The sequence below is a fragment of the Sapajus apella genome, unplaced genomic scaffold, assembly GCF_009761245.1.
Source record: "Sapajus apella isolate SASKATOON/1434 unplaced genomic scaffold, GSC_monkey_1.0 scaffold62, whole genome shotgun sequence".
Classification (NCBI taxonomy): Eukaryota; Metazoa; Chordata; class Mammalia; order Primates; family Cebidae; genus Sapajus; species Sapajus apella.
The window spans coordinates 5,175,766-5,200,205 of NW_022437002.1; the positions used below are offsets into that span (position 1 = coordinate 5,175,766).

Here is a 24,440-nt window from a genome sequence, read left to right on the forward strand (position 1 = left end):
GGCCACACAGAATATGGTGAGACAACGAGGCTTGAACTAGAGGAGCAGCAATAATGGTGAGGAACACGGTTTGAAAAACATCTAGAGGGCAGCCTCTTTGACGCTGCTGTATTGGCTGGAGGGGTGCAGGAGAGAAAGGAGCTGGGGATCACGCCCAGGTTTCTGGCTTGGGGGTAGGAGGGATGAGGGAGCTGGAGTGAGGGCTAGGGGGCAGGGTGAATATGTTGAGTTCTCTCAGGGACATAGTGAAGCCTTTAATTGTTTTTCTTTTATTATTATTATTATTATTATTTTTTGAGATGGAGTTTTGCTCTTGTCACCGAGGCTGGAGTGCAATGGCATGATCTCAGCTTACTGTAACCTCTGCCTCCTGGGTTCAAGTGATTCTCCTGACTCAGCCTCCCTAGTAGCTGGGATTACAGGCATGCGCCACCACGCCTGGGGATAATTTTTGTATTTTCAGTAGAGATGGGGTTTCACCATGTTGGCCAGGCTGATCTTGAATTCCTGACTTAGGTGATCTGCCTGCCTTGGCCTCCCAAAGTGCTGGGATTACAGACATGGGCCCTTTAAAGAAATCATTCATGGAGCTCATTCATGGGGCTCAAGGAAAGATGAAAAGGAGATCACAGACATCAAAGAGCCTTGTAAATTGCAATATGCTGGGAAAACCTTGGTGGTCACTCACTCTGTCCTGTTACCTCTAGGACCCTCTGGCTAAGGAACAGGAACTGGTGTTTATGGACAGAATCAGGGAGGTAAGCATGAACTTCCCTGGTTCTCTCTGCTTCCATGGGCACCGTGAAGCTCAGGAACGGTGGAGTATGAAGGGCACAGGTTTGGTGCCCAACAGCCTGCGTAAGGATTCTAGCTTTTGGTCTCTAGCTATGACAATGTCAGTTGCCTAAGATCTATGAACTTAGTTTTCGTATCTGTGAAAGGGGTAACAAAAACCGCATTGTGGTGAAGATGAAATGAGGGGCTATTGTTGTGACACAGCCCAACTTGCAGAGAAAGAGCCTGGTTGCACTGTTATTGAAGAGTGCATTTCTAATAAGCGTGTCCTGGAAGTCTTCAGTGAGAGTTGGCTTCTGAGCTGGGGCCTGAGGGATGGGCAGGATGTCAGCTGGGGGTGGGGGCAGCAGGCAGAGGGAGCCGCGTGAGTAAAGGCTTAGCATCAGGATGACACGGGCTACGGGAATGCGGCCGGGCTGTGGCAGCATGTGGGGCCTGCCTCTGTAATTTTACTTTATGGAATTCTGGCTGGGAGTTCATGGAGTCAGGAAACCCCACTGTGTTCAGTGCCCAGGGCTCTGTTGGAGACTCCACAAAAGCTCAATTAGGGCCTGTTCCCTCCCCGACGCGGCTGCTGGCCTGCAGGAAGAACTGCTGATGGCCAGCCAGGCTCGCTGCGCATGCCCGCCCAGAACACCAGGCAGACAAAGAGGGGGCGGAGGAGAGGCTGGGGATGCACGGCCAGGCTGCTGTGGCCTTCCTGAGTCCCCTCATCCGGGGAGGGCTGAGGTTTCTGCAGTGGCATGTTGCTGATGGGGAAGATGGGGTCCATTATCCCTGCACCACCTGGAGCTTTCCTCCACAGGCACCCGGATTCCACAGCTGCTGCTCTGGCTCCTCCTAGACTACTCTGCAGCAGCACTTAGCCCACTGGCCACTCTCTCCTAACTCAAAGTTCTGCTTTGCCTCCCATCTCTGTGGCTGCCACCTCTCTGCCTCCCATGTTCCTTGGGACTCATCCAGGTCAGTGCCTTCCATCCTCACCCTCTACACCCGCCCTCATCTTCAACTCGAACTGCCGTAAGGATGGTTCCCAAGTCCATGTGGATGGCCTCGCCTGTCTGCTGAGTGCCACACCCATTTTTCCAACGGTCTCCCCAACACATCCCCCTGGGGTCCCTCAGGTCTTTCCAACTCACTTGGTCTACACGTCAACTCTTGTCTTTGCTGGCAAACTCACTGTCAGAGTGATCCTTCTGAAGTGCCAACTGGATCACAGATGATCCTGAGTTTAGGAACCTTCCTTAGCTTCTTGATGCATAGTAAAATGCTGAACTCTTTAGTCTGGGATTCAAGGCCCTTCTCAATTTAACCCTAGCTTATTTCCCTAGTGCCACTGCATTGCAACAACACCTGCCTAGAATGACCCTACCCAAACCCTGTATTCAACTGGCAAACTCCTACTCATCCTGCAAGACCTAGCTTAAAAGTTACTTCCTTGGAGATAAATTTTCTTTCTTCCAGGCAGTTGGATGTTCCCAGAGCCTTTTGTCAACAGTTTTAATACACTGTCCTACATTTTCTGTCTCCCTGGCTAGTGAGTGAGCCCCCCTGGGTAGGAATGACATCTTCCTCAGCTCTGTACCCCTGTGCCCATCCCCAGGCCTGGCACAAGGCTGGCAATCAGGAGTTGATTGAGGGGTGAAGGAGGGAATGAGGGGAGAGTCTTGTCTGAGACTGCTCCTCAGATTTGGCTTTAGGCTCTGTCTTCTTTCTAGGCTGGGGTTTCAATGTCCCCAGGACAAGGGACGATGGAAGGGAAAGGGGGAAAGGCAGGGACAGGGCAGCCAGCAGTAGAATATCAGAGTGACAGCCACCCCTGGAGCCCCAAGTACATTCCCTATGAGTCCTGCTGACCTACCCGGCTTGCTGACCACAAAGCTGTAGCTCTTTGAGGACCCCAGGAGATATCCCAGCTGCGATATGCACTGGGCTCTGACAGGACTTGACGGTAAGCTCCCAAGTTGCCATTTACTAGCATGGGATTTCAGGCTGGTCCCTCAACCTCTCTGTGCCTCAGTTTCCTCACTGATAAAATTGAGATAACAATAGTTCCTACCAGGGATGATTTCTCTCTCCTTCCTTCTTTTCTTTTTTTTTTTTTTCGAGTTTCACTCTTGTTGCCCAGGCTGGAGTGCAGTGGTGTGATCTTGGCTCACTGCAACCTCTGCCTCTTGGGTTCAAGCAATTCTCCTGTCTCAGCCTCCCCAGTAGCTGGGATTACAAGTGCCTGCCACTATGCCCATCTAATTTTTATATTTTTAGTAGAGACAGGGTTTCGCCATGTTAGCCAGGCTGGTCTTGAACTCTTGACCTCAGGTGATCCGCCCACTTTGGCCTTCCAAAGTGCTGGGATTACAGGCATGAGCCAACGTGCCTGGCCAATTTTCTTTCATTTCACTCATGTTTTTTAAATAACTACTTGTTGTGTGCCAGACACTATGTCAGGTTTTAGGGAGTCCTGCTCTCGTGGAGGTGACATTCTGTAGGGTTGGCAGGACAATAAAGGTGAACATGATTCTCAGCAGAAAGAAAAGTTCTGCTCAGCTGATGTGCCCCATTTATTCTAGTTCTTTCTAGGGCAGAGTCACCCTTTCCCCAACCCCCTCCTTTCAGTGCCGTGGCTGGGGAAACAGCCCCCACCCCAACCCACCACATCCCTTGGAACACCCTGGGGCCTGGAGGTGCTGGGGCCCTTTCGGAAAAACACCCTGCCAAGAATGCATCACCCCACCAGGGTACCGACCAAGGAAAACACAGGGCCTGAGGAGGGAGAGCAGACAGGCCCTCAGGCTGGGCCATTGGAGGGGCAGGCACAGCAGGAAAGCAGAGTAAGGCACCAGGTGAAATATGACCTCCAAAGCATCCATAGGCATTTCTTATATAAACAGCCCAGTCCAGACAGGAAGTGGGGCTGGGGGAACTGGAGGGGGACGTGGTCCCACAGGACCCCCCAGAGGCAGACAGATGGACAGGAAAGCGGGGGAGGAAGAGGTCAGTGGAGAAAAACAAAGGGTGGGGGTGTGGAGAGAAGAGAGGAGAGTGCTGCTGGGGAGAAGGAACAGCCCATAATACTCCCCTCTCATCCAGAGAGAGGCTTCCATTTGCTTCTCATCATCCAAGAAGTACAGAATCACCAGACAGATGGGGAAACTGAGGCTTCGAGAAGCAATGAGGCCAGGATCCTATGACTGTTTATCATCTGTTGCCCACTAAGAGGCCTGCCCAGAGGCACTCTGGAATGTTCTGTGAAGAATTATTTGTCATGACCTTCTTGAGACCCCACAGTGGGTTGGTGGCCAAGCTAGGGCACAGATCTGGGTTTCCAGTGGTGTCTCCAGGCCCAGGCTGACCTCCAGAGGCCCAGCACATTCCTAAGGCTCCGCTGCAGCTCCTGCTGACAAAGTGGGGCCAGCCTGAAATTACCTCATTACACAGAGTCACTCTGTACAGTGGGGACCCCACTGGGCACATTCCAGTCCCAGAGTGCTGGACTGAGCCTGGCAGTCCCTACTGGACAGATGGAAAGACTGGGGGCCCAGAAAAGCATGCAATGTACCCAACGTCTCCCAGTGAGCTAGTGGTGGGATCAGAACTCATGTCCTTCTCAAGTCAGTGGGAAGGTTTATTTGTTTATGTATTTCCCAAACCACTGTAGCCAGAGACTGCAGAGTTTAGCCCTACCTTTCAGAGTCCCCATCCCATGGCCTGAGCTTAAAGGGAGACGATACCAGGGCTGGGCCACATCTGGAGGGCTTTGAGGGGACATGTTCAGGATTAAATCCTAGGTAATGGGCTCATTCATTCATGCATTCATTTTAGAGACAGGGTATATCACTGTCACCCAGGCTGGAGTGCATTGTCATGATCATGGCTTACTGCAGCCTTGCACTCCTGGGCTCAGGCAATCCTTCCGTCCATCTCATTCTCCAGAGTGGCTGGGACTACAGGCATGTGCCACCACGCCTGGCTATATTAATATTTATTTATTTATTTATTTATTTTTGCAGAGAAGGCGTCTGGCTGTATTGCCCAGGCTGGTCTCCAACTCTTGAGCTCAAGCCATCATCTCACCTCGGCCTCCGAAGAAACTGGAACTGCAAGTATGTGTTACCACACCGGGCTTGGGGGTTTTTAATAAAGGGAGAGGAAAAAGAGACTGGGCACATTCCCCAGCCCTTCAGCATGATAGGGGTTTCCGGAGGGTCCCTGGACCCGCCTCAACTTCCACCTAAAGTAGGAAGGGAGAAATGGCCTTATCCTTAACCCAGGGACCAGCTCAAATCCTTGGGGGGTGGGTCCCGCCCCATTTAACTTCACAGAAGCCCCACCCTCTTCCCCACCCTGCCCTTGTCACTCCAGGTTTGGCTCCGCGAAGCCTGGTTTCCACTGCACACCCGAGGCCCCGCCCGTCTTCCCCAGCTGGCCCCGCCCCTCGAAGCCCTGCCCTCATCTCTGCCGGCCCCGCCCCCCGCGCCCAGGTCACGCTTACCTTGGTCTCCGCCAGCTGTCGCTTGAGCAGCTGCAGCGCCTCGGTGTGCTCCCGCTCGCTGTCCTGAAGGGCCTGAAGTTGCTCCTTCAGCTCCCTCTGAAACACACACAGGGCTGGGATGGGGACAGAGGCCATGCCTGGCCCAGGCATTCAGCTCTGACCACTGCAGGGCCTCGCGGTTAGCCTGGCCTCTGTCCCCAACCTCCAACACTTGTCTCCCGTCACAGTTCAGCCACCAGCAAGTCCTGTAGAGTCTGTCTCCTAAATACCTCCAGAATCCGTTCCTATCTTTCACCTGCATCTTTGCGACAGCCTCCCCCTCTTTGGCCATCCTAGAGGCTTCTGTGACAATCAACCTCCATATACACACTCTTCCGCTCCTCACGCTTGGCCCTGGATCCCCGCTTAGAAGTAAGGCAGGGGTCCCCAACCCCCAGGTCACAGATGGGTACAGGTCTGTGGCCTGTTAGGAGCCTGGCCGCACAGCAGGAGATGAGCCTTGGCTGGGAGGAGCAAAACTCCCTCTGTATTTACAGCCACCCCAGTCGCTGGCCTTACCACCTGACTCCACCTCCTGTCGGATCAGTGGTGACATTAGATTCTCATAGGGGCTTGAACTACACATGTGAGGGATGTAGGTTGCCGACTCCTTATGAGAATTCAATGCCTGATGATCTATCACGTCTCCCGTCACCCCCAGATGGGACTGGTTAGCTGCCGAAAAACAAGCTCAGGGCTCCCACTGATTCTATATTATGGTGAGTTGTGAAATTATTTCATTATATATTACAATGAAATAGTAATAGAAATAAAGTCCACAATAAATGTAATGTGCTTGAATCATACCAAAACCATCACCCCGCCCCACTCCTTGTGGTCTGTGGAAAAATTGTCTTCCATGAAGCTGGTCCCTGGTGCCAAAAAGGTCGGGGACCGCTGCTCTAAGGAATCAAAACTGTACCAGCCCATTGCTACAGACTAGCTGCCAACATTCTCCAAGGGCTGCAGTGGGCTGGGCACTGTTCTTAGCGCTTTGCTTCTATTAATTCACTTGAGCCTCTCAGTAGCCCAAAGGGGGGCACGATTACTATCTCCATCTTCTGATAGAGGAAAAGGTACAGAGATGTCAAGAAGCTGGCCCAAAAGCATACAGATAAGCATAAGGGTAAGAAAGGAATTGGGACACCAGGCAGCCTGGTTGTGGAGACCATGATCTGATGCCAGGTGACACGTTTTCTACCATGATGACTCCCGTGATGAATAACAACAAATCCACAACAGACAAGATATCAACATTTTAAATAAAAACATGATCAGCATCACTGATTTTTTTTCTTTGTCTTAGGTACCACTGTGGCTCAGCAGAGCAGTTAGTGATCCTAGCCTTATTTGAAATGTTGATATTTTGTTCATTATGGGGTTTCTTTTGCATTAATTTTGATTTAAGAAATATTGCATTAAATGCTGTTCATCTCGATTGCTGAGTTTGGGGCACCCTGAGATCTCACCTTTGTCTCCACCACCCTCCCCCATCACTCCCATCCAGCCAGTGGTCTTCTTCCTGTGCCTCCACCATCCTGAGCTCCTTCCAACCTTCAGACTGTGCTCTGGCTATTTCCTCTGGCTGGTGGCCTCCACTCTCAGAGTTTCCCATGGTGACTCCTTTGTACCATTAACTTAACTCAGATGCCACCTGCTTGAAGAGTCTTGCCTGACCACCACGCACAGTGACGCCTCCTCATACCCTGTCGTGTGTCTGGATTCACAGTCTTCTTGCACCTTCCGCTGTCTGAACATATTTGACTGTGTTTATTGCTTGGCTCCTCACTAGAATGTGAGTTTCATGAGAGTAGGAATCTTGCCTGTCTTGTTCCCTGCCATATGCCCAGGGCCTCAGTGATTATTTGTCAAGTGATAAATGGGGTGTGGAGGTGAGTGCTCCCCAGCACAGAGTTGAGTGCTCCCCAGCACAGAGTCCAGCTGTCTGCATGCATTGGGAATCTAGCCCATTGTGTTATCATCGGTTGTTCTCCTGTCTGTCTCTTCTTCATCCCCATATTAGCCCACGAGTCCTCCAGGGCAGCTCCTACTGCCCCCTTTCCATATATCCCACACCCAGCAACAGGCTGGCACTGAGATGGGACTGATGTAGCTTGCCGTGTGAAGGAAATTCCTGGAAATGGCCTCTGAGTTCCCCAGTCAGCCTGGGCTGTGAGCGGTGCCAGGAAGGCTGACTTACCTGTTCACATCCACCTCCCTCCCACTCATCCAGCTTGTCAGAACAGGGAGGGCCTCGGTTAATGTCTAGTTCAATTAATTTTACAGACTACGGAGCAACATGGGAAAATAGTCATGATGACAGGCCGATGGAAGAATGCAGGAGACAAAATTGTCTTTGATTACTACCAGTTAGTCATTTGACAAAATTTCTTGGGCAACTATTATGTACCAGGCACTGCTGAGACACTGGGATACAGCAGAGGACAAGACAGACACAGTCCCTGACCATAGGGACTAATCTAGTGGGGAAGACAGACAACAAACAAGAAAAATAGTAAAGAAGTGAGGTTACCAATATGGTGTGTCCTCCAGAGAAAATAAAGCAGCGTGGGATGGAGGGGATTTTAGGTAGGGTGGCTGGGAAGGCTTCCCTGAGGAGGTAACACCAGAAGGATGAGGAGGAGCTAGCCATGAAAATGGGGGTAAGATAGAAAAACACAAGCAGCTTCTTTTAAAGAGCCCATGCAGAGGCAATGGTTGGAACTCTAGCAGCCATCTCAGGCCATGAGGCAACTGTAAAGACCCAAGTCACAAGCTGAAACCAGAAGAGCGTAAGGAAGAAGGAACCTGAGTCCCGATAACTGTGGGGCTGCCACACCAGCGCTTTGCTCAGTGTCATGCTGGAAAGCTGGCTGTCTGAGTAAAACTTTTTTTTTTTGAAGCCCCAACAGTGTTTGCCAATTTCCATGGTGTAAATGCTCCCACTCAAGTGGATTTCAAGCTATCAGTGTGAAGTAGTTGAATACGGCATTGGGCTGAGATGCACAGTCAGCACTCGGGAGCCAGTGCAACCTGCTACAGCACACCCCACCTGGAGCTTTTCCTAGAGACTTGTCTTACATGAGAGAGAAATGCACTCCATCTGACTGCAGCTACTTCAGCCAGGGCTCTGTTACTAACAGCTGAATGCCATTCCTAACATTCATGTGCAGCTTGAACAGAAGCAGTCCTTGGAGCAGAGAATCTTATTTGCCTAAGAGAATAGAAAGACTGCTCCTCAGGTGCCCCTGACAGCCTTGGGCTGTCCAGGCTGGGACACTGTGGCTGAGACGCAGATGTTGAGGAGCTGGGCTGAGTGCTACAATTCTCCCCCTTGGTGGTCCCCATGGGTCCACAGAAGACCCAGCCACCCAGGCGGCTCTTCAGCGTTTCTGAGAAAGTGCCTTGGAGGCTGTGTTCCTCACATTGCTCAGGGCACTTGAGGGACCTGGATGAATTCCTCCTCTGATTTTGGAGTCAGGGAAAAAGGATAGTAGGCTTGCTCCTTCCTCCTAGATCCCGAGAGAATCAGAATACTCATTTGCCCATTCCACAAACATGTGCCGAGACCTTGGGCCCCGCAGGTGCTGTGTCAGGGATGCGGAGAGGGGTGAGGCATGAGTCTCAAACATGATGCCACGAGGTGTACATGTGTTGGGGTGACAGTCAGGGACACAGACACTTACATCACAGGGAATGCTGCGATCGTGTTAGGAGATCCCAGACTTGCTCCTCTCCCCATATTCCCCATCTCAGTGAAGGGCACCCCTCCCCCAACTCCATCCCAGCCAGAAACCTCGGAGTGGGAGTCATCCTTGATTCCTACCGCCTCCAGGCCAATCCAGTCAGTCACCAGGTTTGCTCTGGAATTTGTTCTCTCCTCTCTATGCCTACTGCCTCTGGTTTGGTTTTCATCACTTCTTTTCCGGACTGTGGCCCCAGGCTCCTCCCTACCTCTAGCTCTCCCACTGCTCCAAGTGCCCTGCACAGCAGTTGTGATTGTTCTAAAGGGCAGATCTATAAATGCTTTCCCCTGTCACTCTCCCCATTGTGCTTGTCCACAGGATTTCCACATTGTCTGGGAAGAAAGGCACAAAGCCTTAGGGTGACATTCAAGGCTCTTCACTGCTGGCCCCGACCTTTTCCTCTCCAGTCCTAGCTCTTGGTCCAGACTTGTGCTGTCCAGTATGACACACGTGGCTATTTAAATCACAATTAATTAAAATGAAATAAAATGGAAAATTCAGCTTCTCAGCCGCACTGGCCACATTTCAAGTGCTTGCTGGCCACATGGGCTGCTGTATCACACAGTGCAGCCACAGAACTCTCCATTCTCCCAGAGAGCTGGAGTGGACAGTACTGCTCCAGACACACTGAGCGACCTGCAGGGTTCTCTAGGCCCTTGCAAATCTCTCAAAACTCAGATCAAATGTCACCTCTCCTGGTAGTCCACGTCTCAAACTCTGTGATATCCTCAGAGTTTTAAAGAAACGGAGTCTCGCTCTGTCACCCAGGCTGGACTGCAGTGGCACGGTGGCAGGGGGAGAACTGTAGCACTCAGCCCAGCTCCTCAACATCTGCATCTCAGCCACTGTGCACTCTGCGTGCACAGTGTCCCACACTTGTACCCTGATGGCACACACTGCGTTTTGATTACAGGGTTACCTGTCAATCTCCCCTACTAGGGTGGGTGCGGTAGCTAACTCACGCCTGTAATCCTAGCACTTTGGGAGGCTGAGGCTAGTGGATTACCTGAGGTCAGAAGTTCCAGACCAGCCTGGCCAACATGGCAAAACCCCATCTCTACTAAAAATACAAAAATTAGCAAGGCATGGTGGCAGGTGCCTGTAATCCCCGCTAAGATCATCCCAACGTGGAGGTTGCAGTGAGCCAAGACCGTGCCGCTTCACTCCAGCCTGGGTGACAGAGCGAGACTCCATCTCTTAAAAAAAAAAATCTCCTCTACTGGGTCGTTCGTGGGCTCTTGAGGCCAGGGACTGTGGAGAGGGGAGATTGTCACACTCTCAGTACCTAGGAGAGGGCCACGTACCACTGGCCTTACTGAGTCTGCAGGATGTCCCTGCCCAGGGATGAGGCTAGGCTGGGTCAGAGCTTACCTCTGAAAAGGTGGGAGGGGAGAGAGGGCCCTAAGCAGGCAAGATTCCCTGGGTGGGCCAGGTGCAGAGCCCAAGGGAACAGCTAACGTAGGAAAACTAAACCCTAGCGTCCAGAAGGCAGGACTTAGAAGGCTGCCAGAGCTCTGTCACCCCTGCCCCTCCAACGTGTCTCCTTCTTCTGTTAGATGACTGGCTCTACCACCCACTAGGCCGTTTGACCCTAGGATGTCACCTAACCTCTCTGTGCCCCAGTGCCTTGTCTGAAAAATGGGGATAATCACATCTCCTACGGTTGGAAGGGTAAAATAAGACAACAGTAAGAAGTGTTTAGCCTCACAGGGCACAGAGCCTGGCACACCCTGCGTGCTCGGGAGACAGAGCAATCACTGTGTATCGTGTGCGGCTTCCCAGTCGCTTCTTTGTATCTTCATCCCTCACTGTGTCCACGTGGCCCCTCCCTCCCTCCCTTCTCAGATGGCCAGAGCAGGAAGAGGCTGCAGGGACCATCTGGTCCAACCCCTTGGATTGCCAGAACAGGAAACACAGGCCCAAGGGAAGGGACTGACCTGGCCCGTGGCCACACAGCTTGACAGAGGAGAACAAACTGGAAATTTTACTCTAGCAGAGAGGTCACACAGGAAACTGGAGCCTGATAAACTCCCAAGTGATACAGCTTAACCACGAGGAAGGACACCAGTAACAGCAGGGATTCAAGACCAGAGGGGCTGGAGGCAGGTGTGGTTTGGGTTGAAATTTCATAGGCATCTTGTCAACTATTTATCACAACAATCCACAAGGTTAGTAGTGTCTTTATTGCATCCATCTCACAGAGGGGGAAACTGAGGCTTTGAGAGTTAGCTTGCCTAAATTCACACAGCTAGTAAGAGGCAGAGGGAAGGCTCTCAGTGGCTCCAAAAATTGGTGTTCAGAATCTCTTGGCCTCCCTGTCTCACATGCAATTCAATGCAGCAAAAATTTCTGAGTACCCAATGAGTGTCAGGCTTTGTGCTGGCCGCTCCAGGGGTGGGTCTATACATGGTCCTTGAAGAATTTGCAGTTCGTTGAGGAGGAAGAAACTTGAATAGGTAAAATACAAGGAAGAACAGGATAAACATGGAGGGCCTGCTAGGATCCAGTACAGCTGTCAACACCTGGCTGCGCTCATGGTGCCCTCCCTCCACCTCAGTTCCCAAATCTGTAAAGTAAGATCTTTTTTTTTTTTTTTTTTTTTTTTTTTTGAGACGGAGTCTTGCTCTGTCACCCAGCAGGCTGGAGTGTAGCAGTGTGATCTTGGCTCACTGCAACCTCCGCCTTCCGGGTTCAAGTGATTCTCCTGCCTCAGCTTCCTGAGTAGCTGGGATTGCAGACACCCCACCCCCCAACGATGCCCAGCTAATTTTTGTATTTTTAGTAGAGACAGGGTTTCACCATGTTGGCCAGGTTGGTCTTGAACTCCTGACCTCAAGTGATCCATCCACCTTGGCCTCCCAAAGTGCTGGGATTACAGGTGTGAGCCACCGCGCCCGGCCCCAAATCTGTTAAGTAAGACCCAACAGCACCTGCTCCATAGGCTTGCTCTGGGAATGAAATGACTTAATTCATGACCTGCATGACATGCAGGGTGAGCTCAATCGATCTTAGTTGTCATTATCATTATAGTAATTATGTGTAAAGTTGGGAGTCAGAATTGGGGGAGCTTCAAGGAAGGACTTTATTTCTGATGGCAGGACAAAGGAAGATGGATGGGCAGGGTTCCTTCAAGTCTCTAGGATGGGCCAGGGCATTGCAGATGGGGAAAACTGCAGTTAGGTAGGAGCCCACCCTCACGTGTGCAGGAAGTGGGGGTGGTTGGGGATGGCTGCAGCCAGGCATGTGACAGGTGGGTGGAGTCACAAGCTGGAAAGGCCAGTTGGGGCTAGCTGGGGCAGGGGTGGGCACTGGAGGAGGCCTTGAATGTCAGCCTGGGAGAGCTGAATCACACGGGGCCCCATGAGAGCAGGGGCAGGCAGGGAGGGATGAGGTGACTGGGGAGGGAGGACACACCTCAGAGGGTGGGGCTGTGGAGTTGCTGCAGCCCTGAGCACACAGTTAAGCAAATATGCCAGCTTTGTGGCTCTGGGGCTCTTGATTGTTATGAAGAAGCCAGGATTGAGGCCACAGAGGAGTTGGGGGGCACAGAGAGGTGGGGCTCAAATGTTCCCAAGGCCAGATCTCTCCTGCTGTGAGGCCATCCCTCCCTCGGACCCAGGGGACAAAGCAGCTGTGGAAAGCCATCTCAGCTCTGGCTTCAGGGACTCTTCATCGGAAAAGCCTGGGTTCACATCCTGACTGCGTGACCTTGGGTGGTTCGCTTCTTTCCCTCAGGGCTCACCTCCACAAGCTTTCACAGTGTTGTGGTAAAGGCTGAGGTGGCACCTATGACAGGGTCCAGCATGGTGCTGCACACAGTAGGTACTCAAGCTTCCCCTTTCCTCCATGCCCAGGTACTGCTCTCTCTTTCCATCTCTGATCAAGGGATGCCAGAAACCTGACCATGACAAACTGAATTTGCCTCTCCCTTTTTCTCCCCAGCCCCAATCCTAGAACTGGATGCTCCTGGTCCTCCCGAAGACCTGAATTCTACCCTGCGCACTTCCCAGCCACACAGTTTCTGGCAACATCTGGCCACTCCCTGCTTCTAGGGTCTCCCACCTTGCACACTACTGCAGAGTGCTTGGTCCATGACGCAGGCCTGGCCGGGCTGCACTTGCCTGCTCACGTCTGTTTCTGGCTTCTCAGCATCTTCAGGATCAAGCTTGGTGGGTACACGCATGTGCGTGTGTATGCATGCATGTGTATATGTGTACGTGTGTGTGTGCATGTATGTGCACATTCAAAGCCCTTCCTGAGCTGGTCAAGCCTCGATTTTCCATTCTTACCTCCTCCTGCCACACCCTCCCCTCCAGCCACAACGAACCACATGAATATGTGCTCACCTTCATGCCTGTCCCTGGTCACACTCAGATAACCTGAGTTCAAGTTCCAGTTGCAGGGACAATTAGTAGTTTTCTGACCTTAGGCGCAGTTTCTTTTTTTGTTTCCTAATTAAAAAAAAATTTTTTTTATAGATAAGGGCTCACGCTGTTACTTAGGCTGGAGTGCAATCATAGCTCACTACAGCCTCAAACTCCTGGGGCTCAAGTAATCCTCCTGCCTCAGCCTCCAAAGTACCTAGCACTACAGGCATGCACCATGCCTGGATAGTTTTCAAAAATTTATTGTAGAGGCCAGGCACAGTGGCTCATGCCTGTAATACCAGTATTTTGGGAGGCTGAGGCAGGTGGATCACGAGGTCAAGAGATCGATACCATCCTGGCCAACATGGTGAAACCCCATCTCTACTAAAAATACAAAAATTAGCCGGGCGCGGTGGCTCAAGCCTGTAATCCCAGCACTTTGGGAGGCCGAGGCGGGTGGATCACGAGGTCAAGAGATCGAGACCATCCTGGTCAACATGGTGAAACCCCATCTCTACTAAAAATACAAAAAATTAGCTGGGCATGGTGGCACGTGCCTGTAATCCCAGCTATTCAGGAGGCTGAGGCAGGAGAATTGCCTGAACCCAGGAGGCGGAGGTTGCAGTGAGCCGAGATCGTGCCATTGCACTCCAGCTTGGGTAACAAGAGCGAAACTCCGTCTCAAAAAAAAAAAAATACAAAAATTAGCTGGGCATGGTGGCACACACCTGTGATCCCAGCTACTTGAGAGGCTGAGGACAAAGAATTGCTTGAACCCGGGAGGCAGAGGTTGCAGTGAGCCGAGATCCCACCACTGGATCCAGCCTGGCAACAGAGTGAGACTCAAAAAAAAAAAAAAAATTATTATGAAGATGGAGTCTCGCTGTGTTGCCCAGGATAGTTTCGGACTTCTGGCCTCAAACGATCCTCCCACCTTTGCCTCCCAAGAGCTTGGATTAGAAGCATAAGCCACTGTGCTCAGCCTCTTTTTTAAAAAAAATTTTACCGAGGTAAAGTATACATATATAATTTATCATCTTTACCATTTTTAAGTGTACAATTCAGAGGTAGTTAATACATTTATATTCCTTTTCTCCCTTTCTTCCTCCCCCTTCTTTTCCCTTCTCCCCTTCCAGGTCCTTAGGCACAGCTTTCGGTTTTTTTTGAGACAGGGCCTCACTCTGTTGCCCAGGCTGGCTGGAGTGCAGTGGCATGATCACAGCTCACTGCAGCTTCAACCTCCCGTGCTCAAGCAATCCTCCTCCCTCAGCCTCTTGCATAACTGGGACTACATGTGTATGCCACCATGCCCAGCTAATTTTTTGTAGAGACAGGGTTTTGCCATGTTGCCCAGACTGGTCTTGAACTTCTGGGCTCAAGCAATCCTCCTGCCTTGACCTACCAAAGTACTAGAATTACAGGTGTGAGCTACTGTGCCCAGCCAGGCACAGTTTCTGAGCCTCAGTTTCTCCATTTATAAAACAGAGATCCATCTCATAGGGTTACTGTTAGAATGAAATGAGAGGTAGGATGGGGGAGAGAGAGAAGGAGAGTGTGCCTGCCTGTCAAAGCCTTGAACCCTGTCCCTAGCACAGTCTGTACCAGGCCACATGGTAGCTGCGCATGCTTTTATTCCCTCTGTCTGAAACATCTTTCTTTCTGCTCCCTGGCCTAAAGCACTCAGCACATCTTTTAGGATTCAGCTCAATAGAGCAAGCCTCAGTTACAGCAAACTTTCACTTTATGGGCCTATCTCCCAGGACCACACAGGGCCAGGTCTTGTGTAGCTCTCTCCTGGGCCCAACACAGGGCTGGCCCTCTGTAGCCATGGCACAGATACTGGCTAAAGAAAGTATATATGTATTTATTTGAGATGGAGTCTCTCTCTGCCACCCAGGCTGGAGTGCAGTGGCATGATCTTGGCTCACTGCAATCTCTGCCTCCTGGGTTCAAATGATTCTTGTGCCTCAGCCTCCCAAGTAGCTGGGATTACAGGCACGAACCATCGTGCCTGGCTAATTTTTTTTTTGTATTTTTAGTAGAGATAGGGTTTCACCATGCTGGCTAGGCTGATCTTGAACTCCTGGCCTCAGGTTATCCACCTGCCTTGGCCTTCCAAAGTGCCGGGATTACAGGTGTGAGCCACTGTGCCCAGCTCAGAAATTATTAAATGAATCCCTCAATCCAAGACAGAAGTCACCTCCAAATCCTCCTCATCCATTCTGAGTGTTCAAGCAGAGATGGAAGTGAGGAAGGCAAATGGTACTAGGAAAACACCACTGGACTGAGAGTCAGGAGAGCTGACCTCTGGTCTAACTGTGGGTAAGGCAGTTTCCCCATCTGCAAAATGGGGAGAGTATCAACCAGATGGTTTCTCAGGTTCCTCCCTATTTGGGTGCTCCCTGGGGCAGTTGGTGTGGTGGGGAGGAGGGTGAATTCTGAGTCAGTAAGACCAGTTTGAATCTCAGCTCTTCCTCCTACTTGCAGTGTGATCTTGGGAAAGTTACTGAATCTCTCAGCCTCAGTTTCTTTCTTTTCTTTCTTTCTCTCTCTCTTTTTTTTTTTTTTTTGAGATGGAGTCTTGCTCTGTAGCCCAGGCTGGAGTGTGGTGGCTCAATCTCAGCTCATTGCAACGTCCACTTCTTAGGTCCTGGTTCAAGGAATTCTCCTGCCTCAGCCTCCTAAGTAGCTGGGATTACAAGCACATGCCACCATGCCCAGCTAATTTTTGTATTTTTAGTAGAGATGGAGTTTCATCATGTTGCCCAGGCTGGTCTTGAACTCCTGACCTGGTGATCTGCCCACCTCAGCCTCCCAAAATGCTGGGATTACAGGTGTGAGATACTGCACCTGGCCATGTTTCTTAATCTGTGAGATGGTACTGATCTCAGTCCCACTCAGGGAGTAGAGAACAAAAAAATATTTGTAAGGATCAATGCCCATAACAGAACAACTGGCACATGGTAAGTGCCCCATAACTTACTTTGTGCCCCCAAAACTTGGGCTATTATTTTTTAGAGTCATTATTATGTCATTGTGGGTCCCTACCAGATCTTTTTTTCTTTCTATAAAATAAATATCTTGGAGTCCCCAGTGTCGGCCCTAAGTTTCTACACTGTGGCTGGTGTTCAGCCAAGGTGTCCTGGTTGCCCAGACACCTGTGAAGAAGGATGCCGAGATGCCAGTGGCCAGCTCTGAGTTTGACCCACAGCCAGCTTTGCCCCCACAGAGGCTGCCGTTGGCATAGAAATCCTGTCCTCTCCTTGGAAAAGTAACAGCAGAGCCACTTCCCCAGAACACAGACAACCCAGCTGCCTTCCTGTCCATGCTACAAAATAAAGTAACTTTGAATCTGTCATTTCTGTGGATGTTTAGCAACTCTTTCTCCTTCTTTACATATAAAGTGGGAGAGCTAGTTCTTACTTCCATTTCTCAGATTGGGTAAGAGAGTACCGCCCCCACTCCTGGAAGAAAGCAGTCGATATTTGAACACAGCCGCCAGCCCTGCCCCCTCCTCAGGTGGCTGCCTTGGTGTCACTGGATCACCATACCCCGCTTGCCAGGGTTTGTGTCCAAGGCTGATCCACTGCTGTCTTCGCTGGCATGAAGGAGGCCTTGGGAAGGGCTCCAATGGTCACATGAAGCCTGGAGGGGGTGGCTAAGACTGAACTGAATCCCCTCTCTGGGGGTTAGGAACCTGAGATGGCCAGAGAGCCGGATGCCACGCCTGGCCTGACCAAGATGACGTCCCAACCACCTGCCCTTGGGGCATCAGCTGACACAGATAGCCTAGCCCTGTCAATACAGAACAGGACAGGTGTCAGGGAGACCAGCCCTCAGAGGCAGCTCAGGGACTATATGTGGCCTAGTCAGACTGGCTTCAAATCTTGGCCCTGCCATTTACCAGCTGGGTGACCAAATGAGTCACCTAATTCCTCTGAGTCTTTTTCTTCATCAGTAAAATAAATAGATAACAGTACCCATCCCACAGGGTGCTGTGAAGATTAAATGAGGTAATGCAAGAAAAGCTCTTAGTGCAGTCCCAGGCATTGAGACTGGGCCCAATAAATATTGGCCAAGAAGCCCCAAACCCTTTAGAAATGGGCTCCCTTCCTCCACTTTGCTCAGTGGTCCAGGTACTCGGCAGCGGAGGTGAGGAAGAAGACACCAACACACACACACACGCACACACGCACACAGGCACACACATGCACATGCACACATACACAGGTAACATAAAAATCCTTCGAACTATATAATAACTCCTGCCATGTTTCAGGAGTATGATTACGGGAGACTTTAACTTTCACATTATATAGCTCTTCTTCTTATGTTAATTTTATAGTAAGAATAAAGATATTTAAACATAATTTTGGGGTGCCCTCCATGCCAGACACGGTACTAGGCACTTCTGATAAAGGATCTCCAGCCCTTACAACATTCTTCTCAGGAACGTCATACCCTCATGTTATAGATGACCCTTAGAGAAGGAGCCTTAGGGAAGCAAAGTGATGTGGCCAAGGACACGAAGCATGTCAGGATCTGACCCCTGTAATGGCATCTGGAGTACAAAGTGATTGTGCTTGGTAGGTCAGGGAAGGCTTCACAGAGGAGGTGATATTTGAGCTGAAGTTTTAAAGTTGAGTAGGGCTTCTCTAGGTCAGGTTTCTTAACCAGAGGTGATTTTGACTCCAGGAGACATTTGCCAATGCTTGGAGACAGTTTTGGTTGTCACAACTTGGGCGGTGGGTGGAGTTTGCTACTGGCATCTAGTGGGTAGAGACCCGGGATGCTGCTAGACTTCCTGCAACACACAAGACGGCCCTGCACAACAAACAGTTATCTAGCCCTGAATGTCAGTGGTGCTGAGTACGATGTGACCTACTAGAGCTGTCATTTATTGAGTGCTGCAAGTACAGTACCAAGTTTTTATAAACATCATCTTGTTTAATCCTAATATAATTACTTCCATGCTGTCCATGACGAATCCGAAGCCCAGAGATGGTAAATAATCTTCCTAAAGTCACATAGTAAATGGTAGAGTCAGGACTGAGATGACCTGAGTACAAAGCAGAGCTCTTAATTTCTCTGCTCTGATACCTCAAGGATTTATAATAAATGAAAAAGCTTCAGGCCAACCACTAGGTAGGGTGTTGGGAGACTCCGGCTGAGCATAGGCTCAGCCTCCTCTGGCTTATAGGCCTTGGGAAAGTCCCATTCTTCCCTCTCCCTCTACTGTTTCCCCACTGTCAAGTGGACATGGCACAGATGATCTCCATGGCCCTGCCGGCTCTGAGTCTGTAATTCTGCAGGAGAAGGGTCCCAGCTCCATCAGTCGCTGGGAGAGAAGGGGATGTGTGAGGATGGGTTCAGCCTTATTTCCGCTGCATAAATAGCTAATAAACCTTGCTTCCCCATTTGGAGGGGGATGCTGGTGGGGGTGAAGGGTGGCTTGAACCTCACTCAGGAGCACATCCTCTCCAGAGGGGAGGCAGATTTCTCTGCCACCAAATTGCCAAGCCCAGAGGACACACCATAGGAAGGCCTCCTTCTCGGGCCAGAGGAGAGAGTCTGGGCATTCACTCAGCTGGGGACATGAGCTCTGATAGGCAGAAAGAGAAAGGGTGGGCTGCATGTTGTTCTAGCCCCTACTATGTGCTTTTGAACCTCAAATAGCAGGTTCATCCCAGGTCAGCCTCATGAAAGTCCTGGTAGGAAGGAAGCATCCTGACTCCATTGTACAGACAGAGCTTCAGTGTTTACATGAAGTGACTTGCCAGTGTGCACACAGTGCCTGCACCAGGTTTGGAACTCAAGTGTGCCCAACCCCACGACAGTGCGCTAGAGAGTAAGCAAGTGGCAGTCCTTTTTTCTTATCACCCAATAATGAAAGCATTTCAACAATATTTGTGGGTAATACATGTTCAATTTCTCCTGTGTCCCCCAGGTCATGGGATATAGTACAAAAGCCCAACATACAGTAATTTGGATTTCCTGGTTTGCAGACAGGAGAACCAAGGCTCTGAAGCAGAGGCTAGAGAGTCAGACAGGGAGATCAGAGAAGAGGGATCTGGGTCAGGCTGTGCCCTCTAGCCTTGGCTCTCCCACTGTCTGGAAGTGTGGCCTTGGGCAAGTCACATCACGTCTCCAGGCCTCACTTTCCGCTCCTACATGATGAAGAGGTTGGACAGATGGTTTCAGACAGAGTCCCTTCAAACTCTTCCTGCTTATGTGACTCCATAGACAGGGAGATGGACAGTAGCAGTGCCTACCATGAGGGCTCTGGGGGTGGAGGGCCAAGCCTTGTGTAGGGTCCCAGAGGCCCAGGCCCTTGCTCACTCTCTGATGGGGCCTTCATTCTCAGACAGCTAGACTGGAAGGGAGTCAGTTGTAGTTTCAAGATAAAAGGGACAGGGAGGGGGCAATGGTGAACATGGGCCACTTCTCCTGAGGCCCATGGGCATCTGCTGGGTGCAGGCTTACTCACAGACTCGTGTGTGGAGGGGTTGGGAGCCCCTATAATACAGGGGAAAGTAGTTATGTAGTTCCTGTTTGGGTATGTTGAGGCCAGAGAGCTCATTACCTCTCAAGTTAGCCTACTCTGGTTTCACAAAATGTTTGAACCAAAAATCTTCTGCTTCCAAATGCTCCACAGTCTGGTTCAGCTTAGGCCAGGGTTGGTCATTCTTTCATTCATTAATTCAGCCTTTATTGGTCTGTACTGTGGGCCAGGCCTTGCGCCAGGCTTTGGGGCCATAGATAGGAGAAATAAGATCCTGTCTCTGGCATTGGAGAATTATGTGCTCGACTAATATCCCAAAGCCAGGAACATGGGACTGCTGGATTTAAGTGATTTAGCTTGAAAAAAGGATTCCAGGCCCAAATAAACTGGGAACCATTTTATTAAACACAATAAAATAGATTTATTTGCTTTTAATAAAAGCTTAGATTTCTCTAAGCTTTTAATATGCAAACATACACTGAAAATTCTCCAAGGGGGTGGGTATAAAAAATATACTTTGTTTCCCATACGTATTAATAGAGGCCATTTGGGGAAATGCAGTTCTAATGCCTTTTTAAAAATTGTTGATTGATTGATTGATTGATTTTGTCAGTGGAGCTTGCAGAAGGCTTCACAGAGAGGATATCTGAGCAGGGCCTTAAGAGTTGAGTAGGAATTTGTCTTAAGGGAGCCAATTAGAGTTCTAGATCAACTATGCTTAGGTCACACTGCTAATACCATTTCACTTAGTCTTCAAAGGTCCTGACGTAGGGGACAGGGCCAAAGAGGTCATCAAAAACCCCTGGAGACTCCTAGAGGTCTAGCCCCTCCCTTCTTGAATCACCTTACATCTGGGCCTTATTCTCCAAATCTTTACTTTTCAAGTCCTGGCCCCACTCAACCTGGTCTCTACTCTGGCCTAAATCTAAACTTGTTGTAGAGTATCTGGACCAGATGTCAGTCAACCCCTCACACAGCTTGGCCTAACCCTCGGCACTCAAACCTGCCTTCTCAGCAGTTTGGCACTCTAACTTACACCCCTCTATTAGGTTTTACCCTCACCTGTCCAGCACATTCTAGCCCCCGTACTCCCCTTAGTCCTGATGCACATCTGATCCAGTCTCTGCCCCACAGAACCCCCAGCCTGCCAGAGCTCAGCTACCCGGGTTAGTACGGTCCTATCCTCGTGGCCTCGCCCTCAGTCTGACAGTGGCCCTGCCTTTGCCCAGCTCTGATTCAGCTCCGTCCACAACCCTGCTCCAGCCCAGTACCTGGTCCACCTCTGATCTCACTTGCTCCCGCTGTCCCATCCCCGTCCTGGACCTCTCCCTAACCACGGACCAGCCCCTACTCCAGGTCAGTCTCAGATCCCGCGGGGTACGGACTGCCCAAGGCCCCGCCCCCTGCCCCGACACGCCGCGGCCCCGCCCCTCCCTGCCCCGCGTTACTCCTGATAGGGCCCTAACCCTGCCGGCGGCCCCGCCCCGGGACCATTCTGACTGGGTCCGCCCCGCGGTCCAGCCCTGACCCCACCCCCGTCCCAGCCCCACCTCCAGCCCGGCCCCGCCCCCGCCCCAGGCCGGCAGGGCAGCGCACCTGCAGCTCCTCGAACGCGTCGTCGATGCCGGTGACCTGGTGCTGCTCGTGCAGCGCGGGCTCGTCACAGAAGAAGCAGAGCAGCGCGCGGTCCGTGAGGCAGAAGAGCTTGACCTTGTCGTGAGCCTGGCAGGGTCGCGCGGCGCGGCGCGCGTTGAGGATGGCGTCCAGCGGGAAGGCGCTGTAGCGCTCCACGATGTTGGCCAGCTTGAGGCTGGGCGCCAGCGCGGGCTCGGCGAAAGTGCGCCGGCACTCAGGGCAGTCGCGGGCGCCCTGCGCCTCCTGCCGCACCCAGTGCTCGGTGATGCAGCGGCGGCAGAAGTAGTGCTCGCAGCCCAGGCTCACTGGGTCCTGGTAGATGCTCAGGCAGATGGAGCACAGCAGCTCGTCCTTGAGGCTGCACGCCATGGCGCCGGGGGCGGCAGAGAGAGGGGCCCGAGGGGCGGCGGGGCGGCTGAGAGAGCGCGGCGCTGTCGGGTGCAGCACCGAGGGCTGGGAGCCGGGACGAGGCCCGCACAGACAGGGGTAAGAGCTACCGGAGAAGGGAGGGGGTGCTGTCCGGGAGGAGGTTAACGCAAGGAAGGGGTGCGCAGCTGAGACTCCCCAGGACGCCAGCCCGGGAGGGAGGTCTCGAGGTAGTGGGCAGCCCAAAGCGATGGGCGCCGGAGGGAGGAGGCCGTGGGCAGCTTAGGGACGGGAATCCTGGTGAGGAGGTTCTAGGGGGCGGGGCAGTCCGAAGGGATAGGAGCTGGGAGAAGGGGATCCTGGAGGGTGTTGGAGCCCTCGAGGGGGTCGAAATCCCGGGATGGGGGCGGTGGGGGGAGGGTGAGAAGCTGGGGATGGGAATCCTGGGGGAGGGGGCAGCCAGGCTGAGCCGCACATTGGCTGTGACCCGCAGAGAAGAGGAGGGGTGCCGGCCCGCTCAGCTGCCGGATCCCGGCTCCAAACCCTGGCCCGGGGAAGCCCCTTACCCCCGCGGGCTTAGCAGCCACCGCTTCGGTCCAGCGCAGCCTCTCAACCCGGAACCAGCCGAATCCGAGCTGCTGGCCGTGGCTGCCTCCCCGCCCCCGTGGGCGGGACCCAAGCAACTCCGCCCCCGCAGCGGGCGGGGGAGGGGCGGGGCCGCCAGCCGTTTGACCCCTCCCGCCCCGCCCCCATCATCCTCCAGCTCCGGGGGAGGCGAAGCCCAGCTGTTCCTTCGGGGTGTGTACTTGGAACTGCATCCAGGTCTGGCTTAGGGTCCCCGCGGCGAGGCGGAGCGGGGAGAGCAGCTAATTTGAGAACACAACAAGTAAACAAGGAGCATCTTTCTGGATCATCCATTTGAAGATTTAGAAGAAATCATATTTTGTATTATAACGAACAAGAATATGTTTGGAATACAACTTCTGCATAAAATATAAAGCTAAAACTCTTGAAATGCCCTGCTTGTTTAGAGCAAGTTCAGGGCTCTCACACTCCTAAGCTCTGGGGTCCCATTTCCTCTTCACTTTCTTAAGGAGTGCTTGGGGAGAAGTTTGGAAAGCCCTGGCTAACGTCTGGCCTCGGGGGCTGCCTCCACTGGCAAACAATTCTGGAGTGCTGTAGTGTGTGTGTGTGTGTGTGTGTGTAAGGCATGGGGGGATGAAGCTGGAGAGAGGGAGGAAAAGTAATAGGAGACTTTGTGTTGTGTGCCAGATGGAGAGGGGATAAGGGATTTCTAGGCAGAGGAGACAGCCTGTGCGAAAGCATAGAGGCGTGAAAGGGGAGGGTGCGGTGAAGGAAGTGCAAGTAATTCTGTACTGTTGGGGGTGGGGTGGAGAAGGGGCCTGGGTGGGCTGGAGGGCCTTGTGGGTCCTGGTAAAGAATTTCTTGAAGGCATCAGGCTTTCAGGCAAGGAAATGACCTTGTCCGATTGGGTTTCAGGAAGTCTTGGAGATAATCATTATGCCATCTGCAAGGTGAAGAAGACAGGGAGTTTTTCCAATGTGTCTGCGTATGCACAGCACTCAGCACAGAGTAAGGGTGTGTAGCTGAATAACTGCAGCAATGCCATGGGTTGCAAGAGGAAGGAAAGACTGAGCATCCCTGAGGTGCTGTTGTCCTCGTGTCTAGAGGAGGCCAGACCCAAACTGGGGCCCGGACAGTGGGTAAGGAGAGAAGGCTAGGGTATTACAAGTACAGACCCGGTGAAATTTGGTGATGGTTGGATACAGGGGTGAGGGAAATGAGGCATCGAGGGTAGCTACCAGTTTCTGCCTCTCCAGAAATATCTTCACTGGTGTTAAACTTTATTGAGGTACAGTTTATGAAAAAGCTCTCAGTTTAGTTCTCTGTTGTTAACACGTTCTCCATCACACTCTCATCTGGCCCAGAATCTCCATCATTGCCAGAAAAATGCTTCGTTGCTCATGTAACAGCTGTTGCTCAACTTTTTCTTATGGGCAGAGCCCTGATTTTGTTCAGGTGGCCCCCTTCCCTATGTGACCAAAGGAAGGCTGAGCCCAGCCCATATCCGGGAGTCAGTCTTGTTTGGTACAAGTCCATTATGGTGGTCTCATTCCTCTTGCCAGTGATGGTTTGGGAAGATCTTAGTCTGAAAAACTAAAGGAAGCCTATGGCAGAGAGGGGAGTTCAGGAAAGGGTCTCTTTACTTTGCAAAACAGTCTGCCCCCTTTGCTGGGATATGTTTGGGAGCAGTGCTTGGATTTGCAGCAGCCATCTTGCTCCCAGTCTGAGGATGCAGCAGATACAGAAGGGAGGAAGAGTGCCAAGAGAGTCCTAGGGAAGAGAAGCTTTTACTCTGATGCAGAGTCTGGACTTTAGGATATGTGAGATGGTTCATCTTATTGCATAAGCCAGTTTAATAGTAGTACACTGTCACTTTGCAACCCAGAGTCTCCCAACTGATACACTGATGGGCA

General features: G+C 51.6%; 1 protein-coding gene across 2 annotated transcripts in view; it reads right to left on the reverse strand.

Annotated features, from left to right (window-relative positions):
* The window catches only part of TRIM62 (tripartite motif containing 62), a 35,491-nt gene extending 12,879 nt beyond the window's left edge, over positions 1–22,612 (reverse strand). Inside the window, exons 1-2 of one of the 2 annotated variants that reach the window (XM_032246821.1) lie at positions 21,538–22,612; positions 5,288–5,383 (exon numbers count right to left, since the gene is read on the reverse strand). In XM_032246821.1, the coding sequence (XP_032102712.1) occupies positions 5,288–5,383; positions 21,538–21,945 (504 nt within the window). In that variant the 5' untranslated portion in view covers positions 21,946–22,612. Of the gene's footprint in view, positions 1–5,287; positions 5,384–5,582; positions 6,003–21,537 lie in introns of those variants that run through there. The other variant, XM_032246822.1, reaches the window with a different exon arrangement.
* Positions 22,613–24,440: the final 1,828 nt, after the last annotated feature.